General features: G+C 43.8%; 1 protein-coding gene across 1 annotated transcript in view; it reads right to left on the bottom strand.

Moving 5' to 3' along the window:
* ephb6 (eph receptor B6) overlaps positions 1 to 13,032 on the bottom strand; it is an 84,260-nt gene that overhangs the window by 50,581 nt on the left and 20,647 nt on the right. Inside the window, exon 2 of the mRNA XM_061915375.1 lies at positions 9,493 to 9,557. Within this exon, the coding sequence (XP_061771359.1) occupies positions 9,493 to 9,557 (65 nt within the window). The remainder of the gene's footprint in view (positions 1 to 9,492; positions 9,558 to 13,032) is intronic.

Below are 13,032 nucleotides of genomic sequence, written 5' to 3'. Positions count from 1 at the left end.
TCCAATATTGACACATTCCACTCACCCTGGAAATTCAAGCCAAGATGTTTTCCAGTTCCATAATTCTCTGATTACCCAGAATTACCAGGAATTTACCTACATTGAAAATGAATGCGCTTATCCCACATTTCTCACCCGATTTGAACCGTTCCAATATTGACACATTCCACTCACCCTGGAAATTCAAGCCAAGATATTTTCCAGTTCCAAAATTCTCTGATTACCCAGAATTACCAGGAATTTACCTACATTGAAAATGAATGGGCTTATCCCACATTTCTCACCCGATTTGAACCGTTCCCACATTGACACATTCCACTCACCCTGTACATTCAAGCCAAGATGTTTTCCGGTTCCAAAAATTCGCTGATTACCCGGAATTACCAGGAATTTTCCTCCATCAAAAATGAATTGGCTTATCCCACATTTCTCAACTGCTTTATGAACGGTCCCTACATCCACATACTCCACTCGCCCTGGATATTCAATCCAGGAGGATTTCCGGTTCCAAAATTCCCTGATTACCCGGAATTACCAGGAATTTCCCTCCATGGAAAATGAATGGCTATTATACAATCTACTGCATAACCCACATTTGTCAACCGCATTTTGAACCGTCCCAACATCCACATGCTCCACTCAGCCGGGACATTTAAGCCAGGATTTTTTCCCGCTCCAAAATTCCATGATTACCCGGAATAACCAGGAATTTACCTACATTGAAAATGAATGTGCTTATCCCACATTTCTCACCTGATTGTAACCGTTCCAACATCCACACATTCCAATCACCCTGGACATTCAAGCCAAGATGTTTTCCGGTTCCAAAATCCTCTGATTACCCAAAATTACCAGGAATGTACCTACATTAAAAATGAATGGGCTTATCCCACATTTCTCACCCGATTTGAACCGTTCCAATATTGACACATTCCACTCACCCTGGAAATTCAAGCCAAGATGTTTTCCAGTTCCAAAATTCTCTGATTACCCAGAATTACCAGGAATTTACCTACATTGAAAATGAATGGGCTTATCCCACATTTCTCACCCGATTTGAACCGTTCCAACATTGACACATTCCACTCACCCTGTACATTCAAGCCGAGATGTTTTCCGGTTCCAAAAATTCGCTGATTACCCGGAATTACCAGGAATTTTCCTCCATCAAAAATGAATTGGCTTATCCCACATTTCTCAACTGCTTTATGAACGGTCCCAACATCCACACACTCCACTCGCCCTGGATATTCAATCCAGGATGATTTCCGGTTCCAAAATTCCATGATTACCCGGAATTACCAGGAATTTCCCTCCATGGAAAATGAATGGCCATTATACAATCTACTGCATAACCCACATTTCTCAACCACTTTTTGAACCGTCCCAACATCCACATGCTCCACTCACCCGGGACATTCAAGCCAGGATTTTTTCCCGCTCCAAAATTCCATGATTACCCGGAATTACCAGGAATTTACCTACATTGAAAATGAATGTGCTTATCCCACATTTCTCACCTGATTGTAACCGTTCCAACATCCACACATTCCAATCACCCTGGACATTCAAGCCAAGATGTTTTCCGGTTCCAAAATCCTCTGATTACCCAAAATTACCAGGAATTTACCTACATTGAAAATGAATGGGCTTATCCCACATTTCTCACCCGATTTGAAACGTTCCAATATTGACACATTCCACTCACCCTGGAAATTCAAGCCAAGATATTTTCCAGTTCCAAAATTCTCTGATTACCCAGAATTACCAGGAATTTACCTACATTGAAAATGAATGGGCTTATCCCACATTTCTCACCCGATTTGAACCGTTCCCACATTGACACATTCCACTCACCCTGTACATTCAAGTCAAGATGTTTTCCGGTTCCAAAAATTCGCTGATTACCCGGAATTACCAGGAATTTTCCTCCATCAAAAATGAATTGGCTTATCCCACATTTCTCAACTGCTTTATGAACGGTCCCAACATCCACACACTCCACTCGCCCTGGATATTCAATCCAGGATGATTTCCGGTTCCAAAATTCCCTGATTACCCGGAATTACCAGGAATTTCCCTCCATGGAAAATGAATGGCCATTATACAATCTACTGCATAACCCACATTTCTCAACCACTTTTTCAACCGTCCCAACATCCACATGCTCCACTCACCCGGGACATTCAAGCCAGGATTTTTTCCCGCTCCAAAATTCCCTGATTACCCGGAATTACCAGGAATTTACCTACATTGAAAATGAATGGGCTTATCGCAGATTTCTCACCTGATTGTAACCGTTCCAACATCCACATATTCCAATCACCCTGGACATTCAAGCCAAGATGTTTTCCGGTTCCAAAATTCTCTGATTACCCAAAATTACCAGGAATTTACCTACATTGAAAATGAATGGGCTTATCCCACATTTCTCACCCGATTTGAACCGTTCCAACATTGACACATTCCACTCACCCTGGACATTCAAGCCTAGATATTTTCCGGTTCCAAAATTCTCTGATTACCCAGAATTACCAGGAATTTACCTACATTGAAAATGAATGGGCTTATCCCACATTTCTCACCCGATTTGAACCGTTCCAACATCCACACATTCCACTCACTTTGGACATTCAAGCCAAGATGTTTTCCGGTTTCAGAAATTCCCTGATTAAACGAAATTACCAGGAATTTCCCTCCATCAAAAATGAATTGGCTTATCCCACATTTCTCAACTGCTTTTTGAACGGTCCCTACATCCACACGCTCCACTCGCCCTGGATATTCAATCCAGGATGATTTCCAGTTCCAAAATTCCATGATTACCCGGAATTACCAGGAATTTCCCTCCATGGAAAATGAATGGCCATTATACAATCTACTGCATAACCCACATTTCTCAACCGCTTTTTGAACCGTCCCAACATCCACACGCTCCACTCACCCTGGATATTCAAACCAGTATGTTTTCCCGCTCCAAAATTCCCTGATTACCTGGAATTACCAGGGATTTCCCTCCATTAAAAATGAATGGGCATATCCCACATTTCTCAACTGCTTTTTGAACCGTCCCAACATTCACACGCTCCACTCACCCTGGAAATTCAAGCCAGGATGTTTTCCGGTTCCAAAAATCCCCTGATTACCCGGAATTACCAGGATTTTCCCTATATAGGCATTATAAAATCTACTACATATCCCACATTTCTCACCCGATTTGAATGGTTCCAACATCCACACGCTCCACTCAGCCTGGACATTCAATCCAGGATGGTTTCGGGTTCCAAAATATTGTGATTACCCGGAATTACCAGGAATTTCCCTCCATTAAAAATGAATGGCCATTATACAATCTACTGCATAACCCACATTTCTCAACTGCTTCTTGAACCGTCCCAACATCCACACGCTCCACTCGCCCTGGACATTCAATCCAGGATGATTTCCGGTTCCAAAATTCCCTGATTACCCGGAATTACCAGGAATTTCCCTCCATTGAAAATGAATAAGCATATCCCACATTACTCCCGATTTGAACCGTTCCAACATCCACATACTCAACTCACCCTGGACATTTTAGCCAAGATGTTTTCCGGTTCCAAAATTCCCTGATTACCAGGAATTTCCAGGATTTTCCCTCCATAGGCATTATAAAATCTACTACATATCCCACATTTCTCACCCGATTTGAATGGTTCCAACATCCACACGCTCCACTCAGCCTGGACATTCAATCCAGGATGGTTTCGGGTTCCAAAATATTGTGATTACCCGGAATTACCAGGAATTTCCCTCCATTAAAAATGAATGGCCATTATACAATCTACTGCATAACCCACATTTCTCAACTGCTTCTTGAACCGTCCCAACATCCACACGCTCCACTCGCCCTGGACATTCAATCCAGGATGATTTCCGGTTCCAAAATTCCCTGATTACCCGGAATTACCAGGAATTTCCCTCCATTGAAAATGAATAAGCATATCCCACATTACTCCCGATTTGAACCGTTCCAACATCCACATACTCAACTCACCCTGGACATTTTAGCCAAGATGTTTTCCGGTTCCAAAAATTCCCTGATTACCAGGAATTTCCAGGATTTTCCCTCCATAGGCATTATAAAATCTACTACATATCCCACATTTCTCACCCGATTTGAACGGTTCCAACATCCACACGCTCCACTCACCCTGGACATTCAAGCATTTGAGTTCCAATCACGCATATCGGCGGTTCAGCAGCTTTGGAATTGCAAATTCTTGTTATTATCATTTTTTTGTCACCTATAAAACAAACCTTGATTTTTCGTTCGGACAGTTTTGCGTAAATTGCCCACATTTCATTGTTTTGATTTGTCGGTTTGGTTGAAAAAATGTTTTTGCAACATTAACTTTTTTGCATTTTTGACCCGAAGCCCCCGCCAGCCTGCAATCCGAGTAGGGTGGGGGGAGGGGCAGACGATTGTGTGTAAAAAGAAAAAAATAGCTCATGTTGGTGATTTGATTTGAACTGAAATGCTGGCAAGATTCATAATCCTTCCAGTGATAAAAGGAGGGGGAGGAGCAGCGCCTGCACCCAAATGAGGACATGCACGCCAAACACGCAAACACACACACACACACACACACACACACACACACACACACTACAAAAAAAACATTTTACAACACAAATTATTTACTTATACTGTATTGTTGAGCTGCCACCTTATGGTGGTAGAGGAGTCTGCGTGTCACAAGGATCCTAGGGGCTAAGTTGTCCGGGGGATACCATGCCCCTCTGGTAGGGTCTCCCAAGACAAACCGGTCCTAGGTGAGGGATCAGACAAAGAGCAGCTTGAAGACTTATATGGAGTTAGAAAAACCAAGACTCGGATGGTGGTCACAGGGGCCCCCCTCTGGAGCCAGGCCCAGAGTTGGGGAATGGTGGTGAGCGCCTGGTGGCTCCGTGGGGACAAGCCGAAGAGGTAATGTGGGTTCCCCCTCCAATGAGCTCACCATTCATGGGAGGGGCTATAAAGGTCGGACTTGGCGGTCCGTTCCTCGGTGACATAAGCCTGCTCTTTGGACGTGGAATGTCACTTCGCTGGGGGGAAAGGAGCCCGAGTTAGTGCGCGAGGTGGCGAAGTTCCGGCTGGATATAGTCGGACTCACTTCGACGCACAGCAAGGGCCCTGGAACAAGTTCTGGACTCTCTTCCACACTGGCGTCGCACGCAGTGAGAGGCGATGGGCTGGGGTAGGAATTCTTGCTGCCCCCCTTTGGAGTTCAACCCAGTGGACGAGAGGGTAGCTTACCTCCGCCTTCGGGTTGGGAGACGGGTCCTGACTGTTGTTTGTGCTTATGCACCAAACAGCAGTTCAGAGTACGCACCCTTTTTGGGGACACTTGAAAGAGTACTGAAAAGTGCTCCCCCGGGTGATTCCCTTGTCCTACTGGGGGGCCTTCAACGCTCATGTTGGCAACGACTGTGAAACCTGGAGAGGCGTGAATGGGAAGAATGGCTGCCCGGATCTGAACCTGAGTGCTGTTTTGTTATTGGACTTTTGCGCTCGTCACAGATTTTTCATAACAAACACCATGTTCAAGCATAAGGGTTTCCATATGTGCACTTGGCACCAGGACACCTTAGGCCGCAGTTCCATGATCGATTTTGTAGTTGTGTCATCGGATTTGCGGCCTCATGTTTTGGACACTCGGGTGAAGAGCGGGGCGGAGCTTTCTACCGATCACCACCTGGTGGTCAGCTTGCTCTGATGGTGGGGGAGGATGCCGGACAGACCTGGCAGGCCCAAACCTATTGTGAGGGTCTGCTGGGAACATTTAGCAGAGTCTCCTGTCAGAGAGAGTTTCATTTCCCAGCTCAGGAAGAACTTTGAACATGCCACAAGGGAGATGCTAGACATTGAGTCCGAGTGGACCATGTTCCGCACCTCTATTGTCGAGACGGCTGATTGGAGCTGTGGCCGCAAGGTAGTTGGTGCCTATAGGGGCGGTAATCCTAGAACCCGTCGGTGGTGAGGGATGCCGTAAAGCTGAAGAAAGGGTCCTAGTGGGTTCTTTCGGCTCATAGGACTCCGGAGGCAGTGGACGGGTACCGACAGGCCAAGCGGTGTGCGGCTTCAGCGGTCGCGGAGGCATAAACTCGGACAAGGGAGGAGTTCCGGGAAGCCATGGAAAACAACTTCAGGGTGACTTCGAAGCGATTCTGGACCACCACTCGCCGCCTCAGGAAGGGCAAGCAGTGCTCTGTCAACACCGTGTATGGTGCGGATGGTGTTCTGCTGACCTTGAATGCGGATGCTCGATAGAAGGAATACTTCGAAGACGTCCTCAATCCAACCAACACGTCTTCCTATGAGGAAGCAGTGCCTGGGGAATCTGTGATGGGCTCTCCTATTTCTGGGGCTGAGGTTGCTGAGGTAGTTAAAAAGCTCTTCGGTGGCAAAGCCCGGGGGGAGGATGAGACCCGCCCGGATTTCCCTCAGGCTCTGGATGCTGTGGGGCTGTCTTGGTTGACAAGACTCTGCAGCACCGCGTGGACATCATCGGCAGTACCTCTGGATTGGCAGACCGGGGTGGTGGTTCCTCTCTTTAAGAAGGAAAACCGGGAGGTGTGTTCCAACTATTGTGGGATCACTCTCCTCAGTTTTCACGGTAGGGTCTATTCAGATGTACTGGAGAAGAATCTACACCGTATAGTCAAACCTTGGATTCAGGCGGAACAGTGTGGTTTTTGCGCTGGTCTTGGAACTGTGGACCAGCTCTATACTCTCGGCAGGGTCCTTGAGGGTGCATGGGAGTTTGCCCAACCAGTCTACAAATGCTAAGAGAGTATGGGGTGTACGATCGGTGTCAGACCTTGGTCCGCATTGCCGGCAGTAAGTCGGGCGCGTTTCCAGTGAGGGCTGAACACCACCAAGGCTGCCCTTTGTCACAGAATCTGTTCACAACTTTTATGGACATAATTTCTAGGCGCAGTCAGGGTGTTGAGGGGATCCGGTTTGGTGTCTGCAGGATTAGGTCTCTGCTCTTTGCAGATGATGTGTTCCTGATGGCTTCATCTGGCCAGGATCTTCAGCTCTCACTGGATTTGTTTGCAGCCGAGTGTGAAGCGACTGGGATGAGAATCAGCACCTCCAAATCCAAGTCCATGGTTCTCGCCCGGGAAAGGGTGGACGTCATTTCCGGGTTGGGGAGGAGAGCCTGTCCCAAGTGGAGGAGTTCAAGTACCTGGGAGTCTTGTTAACGAGTGAGAGAAGAATGGATCGTGAGATCGACAGGCGGATCGGTGCGGTGTCTTCAGTTATCGATCCGTTGTGGTGAAGAAGGAGCTGAGCCGGAAGGCAAAGCTCTCAATTTACCGGTCGATCTACGTTCCCATTCTCCCCTGTGTTCATGAGTTTTGGATTATAATCGAAAGGACAAGATCACGGGTACAAGCGGCGAAAATGAGTTTCCTCCACCGGGTGGTGGGGCTCTCCCTTAGAGATAGGGTGAGAAGCTCTGCCATCTGGAGGGAGCTCAAAATAAAGCCGCTGCTCCTCCACATCAAGAGGAGCCAGATGAGGTGGTTCAGGCATCTGGTCAGGATGCCACCCGAACGCCTTGCTAGGGAGGTGTTTCGGGCACGTCTGACCAGTAGAAGGCCACAGGGAAGACCCAGGACACGTTGGGAAGAGTATGTCTCACTGCTGGCCTGGGAATGCCTCGGGATCCCCCGGGAGGAGCTGGACAAAGTTGCTCAAGAGAGGAGAGTCTGGGCTTCCCTGCTTAGGCTGCTGCCCTCGGAGAAGCGGAAGAAGATGGATGGATGGATGGTTTAAATATTAAGTATCTTGTCTTTGCAGTCTATTCAATTGAATATAATTGGAAAAGGATTTGCAAATCATTGTATTCTCTTTTTATTGACCATTTACACCATGTGACAACTTCTATGGTTTTTGGGTTTTGTACATGTTTAAAAAAGCTAGTTTGAACCAAATTAGGTCCGTCTGATATTAATAATAATAATAATAATAATGTATTTATTATTAAAAACTAAATAACCCCCATCTCCATACATATCTCATAACCGGCATACTCCATGTTCCATATGCTCTCGTTCATGCATGTTGTTTCAAAACATGCAAAATGTGTCAATTGTAATCCTCCTTAAGTTCATGCTGTCTGCTTTTGTTAAATGACGACTAGAAAATGTGTGTGAGCGTAATTAGGAGCAGCAATCGCTCACAGATGAATGAACTGGACTGACCTACAATTTGACCCTGGCGCAGTCACGCAATCAGCACACACACGCATACACACACACACACACACACACACAAACACACACACACACACACACACACACACACACACACACACACACACACAAAGCTTCAATCACTGCGATCTTCCCATGGATGAAGTCACATGACAATAACATGTTGGAGACATTAAGTCTCTGCTGGCCGTATGAAGTATATATATATATATATATATATATATATATATATATATATATATATGTTAGTATGTTAACAGTTAGCAGGTATGAAGTACCAGGTTATGTAAAAAAAAAAAGTATCTAAAAAAAGTTAACACAATGACATCTGCTAAGCACCAATTTATCAAACTCTGAAGTGTACAGGGGTCAAATTAGCTATAAAAAAAGAAAAAAAAAAAGAAAAAAGTTAGCATGCTAACATTAGCATTTCATAAACTAGCATGTGCCAAATACCAAATCATCTACAGAGGCAAAATTGGCACACACAAACGTTACCATGTTAACAGTTAGCATGTGCCATATACCAAGTTATATGACTCGAAGCAAAATTGGCGAAAAAAAAAAGTTACCATGCTAACATTAGCATGTTAACAGTGAGAATGTGCAAATACCAAATCATTTGACTCTTAGGTAGATGGAAGCAAAATTGGCAAAAAAAAAAAAAGGTCAGCATGCAAACATTAGCGTGTTAACAGTTGGCATGTGCCAAATACCAAGTTATTAGACTCTGAGATGTACAGGGGCAAAATCTGAAAAAAAAAATGGCATGCTAATGTTAGCATGTTAACAGTTAACATGTGCCAAATACCAGTTAAATGACTCGAAGCAAAATTTGGCTAAAAAAAAAAAAGTTAGCGTGCTAACATTAGCATGTTAACAGTTAGCATGTGCCAAATACCAAATATTTTGACTCTAAAGTGGACGGAGGCAAAATTTTCAACAAAAAAAAAAGGTAGCACACTAACATTAGCATGTACCAAATACCAAGTTATTTGACTCTGAGGTGTACGAATGCAAAATTGGCAAAATAAAATTGTGCATACTAAAGTTAGCACGCTAATGTTAGCATTTTAATTGTTACAATATGCCTAATACTAAGTTGTGTGACTCTTCGATGTATGGGGGCAAAATTGGCTGAAAAAGTTGGCATGTTAACAGTTAGCATGTGCCAAGTACGTAGTCATGAGACTCGGATGTAAACGCTTGCAAAATTAGCCTTACCCCCGTGTCCGGGTATGTGATCCAGCCCAGTTCTGAGGTAGATTCCGTCGTGTCCAGCAGCATCACTGTTAGCACACAAACAAAGGGACGGTTTCAGAAGGGTATATTATCATACCACCATACTATGTACCGCAATTTATGTGACAGGCGGATTACCATACCAGTATATTAATAAAATAAATACTCATTGCTGTTATGTGTAATTTGTTGGAGCTGGAACCCGTATGAGCTTAAAAAGCGAACATTTTTCAGTCATGGGACTCTGAGCTTGGTGATTATGTTGCCCACAGTCCGAAGTTTTTTTTTATGTCTATTGTTAATGCAAATAAATGGAACTGGTTAAGCATTGAAATATGTGCCTGATAACTAGGAGTTGAAAAGTTTCCGGTAAATTTCCGGAAACTTTCTCTCTCTCTCTCTCTCTCTCTCTCTCTCTCTCTCTCTCTCTCTCTTTCTATCTCTGTAACAGTCCAGGCCGGGGAGACGAGCCGTACCGGAAGCTTCCGTAGCACTCCGCAAGCTTCCGTAGCACTCCACCGAGCGACAATACAAAACCGCGGTGCACTGGACCCAACGCTGTTACTCTGACAGAGATTCCCAGGGCGAATCGGACGTGTAACACGTTAGTCGTGATGTTAGCCTGTTCGGGGCTTAATTGTGCTACCCCAACTGTAAACTCCACCCCTTCCCGTTGGCTCCAGACGCAGACAATTTTTGTTACTTGGCTCCAAAATGGCTTTTTCAACGTTCTGGGTTGCCTACCCCCGCGTTACTGGAAAAGCGACAAATGAATGAAAGCGACAGAGACGTTGTCATGGAGACAAGGGTTTTCTTACGTGCCTTGCTGCGGTCACACCACGACACCTGTCCGTCAGTAAAAACAGTCCCCCATAACCGGGACCTATTCAAACCATTATTTGTTTTTTTATTGTTTACTTTGCATTCCCTCACACGATGAACGCTACATATATTTCTATACGATGCCGGCTAACACTCCGGGAGCCTTCACTTTTTTGAGCTAACCCAGACTCTGCATCCAGTGGCCCCCAGGTGAATTGAGTTTGAGACCCCTGGGCTAGATGAATGAATGAACACTCAATCAGCATGCTAAATCAAACTAGAATCTACCTCTACAGTCTGATAACTAGGGTTGCAAAAGGGGTTGGAAAGTTTCTGGTAAATTTCCGGAAACTTTCCGGAAAATTTACCACGGGGAATCAGAGCTCGGGAAGTTTGAAAATTTTGATCATTTTTTTGATTATTCAATGTTGGTCACCGGAATAAGATGAGAAGCTTGTAAAAAAAAAAACGATATAAATAGTCAGCTAAAAAATTGGAGTAGTCTTTAAAAATATTTTCCGGATGGGCAAATAAATAGAAATAGGCGAGATGAATGAATGAACATTCAATCGGCATGCTAAATCAAACTAGAACCTACCTCTACATTCTGATAACTAGGGTTGCAAAAAGAGGTTGAAAAGTTTCCGGTAAATTTCTGGAAACTTTCCGAAAAATTTCCGGAAAAATTACGGAAATTTACCACGGTGAGTTAAGCTCAGGAAGCTTGGAAATTTTGACTATTTTTTGATTATTCAAAGTTAGACACTGAAGCTTGTAGAACACTAATGCAATGCCACACACAGATATAAATAGTCGGCTAAACAATTGGTAAAAAGTAGTCTTTGAAAATATTTCACAGATGAACAAATGAATAGAAAAATACTAGATGAATACATGAACATTCAATCAGCATGCTATATTTTTGTATGACAACAGAACGGCTAGCAGAACGGAAGACCGAGTATTGATTTGGTACTTGGATCGCTAACGTTGTTAGCATAAATTAATGGGATTCAACATAGAGAAAACAAGCATCCCGGCTAACGGAGAAATATTTTCGGTTCATTATGAGACTGTGGGTCGTACGTGAACCTAGCTAGCTCGAGATATTGGCCCCCAAAATCATTTAAAAAGCACAGGAACAGTCGGGAAGTCTGCTAGAGTAGTCGGCACTCACCTCTATTAAACTTACCATAGATCAAGTATATTTACCCAGGTAATACCATCAAAACTTACCTGACTGGATGAAGTCCTTGGGCTCAGATACGAATGTGGCTTGTAGGGTGTAGCATGCCGGGAATTAACTGCGCATGTGACCGAGGAATGCACCGTGCAGGGTTAGAATTCTACTGAGTTTGCATTAAATCAGGTTGTTTTAGCTAGTAATCATGTGGCAAGATTTAGCATGTTGCATTCAATGTTTATTCCGATTAATTCCCAGGAAAAGATCCTAATTTGAATATTCCCGGAATTTTGCAACCCTACTGATAACTTTGTTGTCCCTCTGAATAAATAACAAACAGGTGGGACAGAGCCAAGGACTTTCGGAGTCCCCCACCAACATTTTGACATCAATGTTTTTTACACAACCCAGATTTCAAAAAGCACAGGATCCCGAAAACAATTGGCAAAACAAGTATACTATTGATGTTTTACTGATTTTATACCTCACAGACCTAAAAGTAAACACTAGATGGCAGTAAAGTTACATACCTAGAACTCGTTATCAAATAATTGTACAGTCTTCTCTGTCGTCCACAGGGCGGCAGTATATAGCTCGGTTGGTAGCAACTTGAAGGTTCCAGGTTCAATCCCCGCTTCACTGCCGTTGTGTCCTTGGGCAGGACACTTTACCCACCCGCTGCCAGTGACACCAACACTGGTTTAAAAATGACTTAGATATTGGGTTTCACTATGTAAAAGCATTTTGAGTCACTAGAGAAAAGCGCTATATAAAGATAATTCACTTCACTTTACTACAAGTTGCAGACATTCTCTGTGTATATTTTACGCTCGAAAAATGTTCCTTTATCTTAAAACACATTTACCTTGATGATGGGAGATTATCATCACACCTCAACATCTCTAACATGTAAATGCCGCCTTTTTGGTTAGGTCGGCATTGCAAGTGAAACGATGTTCTTCATTGTCTTGGATGGATATAATAACATAAAATAAAAATACATGGGAACTAGAAAGTAAATGTATGTATGCTACATTACCCGGAATGCTTAATGCTGTAGACATGAACAGGGAGTAGGTGCGTCCTACATACAGTGGGGCAAAAAAGTATTCAGTCAGCCACCGATTGTGCAAGTTCTCCCACTTAAAATGATGACAGAGGTCTGTAATTTTCATCAAAGGTACACTTCAATTGTGAGAGACAGAATGTGAAAGAAAAATCCAAGAATTCACATTGTAAGAATTTTAAATAATTTATTTGTAAATTATGGTGGAAAATAAGTATTTGGTCATCCATTCAAAGCTCTCACTGATGGAAGGAGGTTTTGGCTCAAAATCTCACGATACATTACCCCATTCATTCTTCCTTAACAGGGATCAATTGTCCTGTTCCCTTAGCAGAAAAACAGCCCCAAAGCATGATGTTTCCACCCCCATGCTTCACAGTAGGTATGGTGTTCTTGGGGTGCAACTCAGTATTATTCTTCCTCCAACACGACGAGTTGAGTTTGTACCAAA

The sequence above is a fragment of the Nerophis ophidion genome, linkage group LG11 (genome assembly GCF_033978795.1).
Source record: "Nerophis ophidion isolate RoL-2023_Sa linkage group LG11, RoL_Noph_v1.0, whole genome shotgun sequence".
NCBI lineage: Eukaryota > Metazoa > Chordata > Actinopteri > Syngnathiformes > Syngnathidae > Nerophis > Nerophis ophidion.
This window is presented reverse-complemented; position numbering and strand designations above follow the sequence as displayed.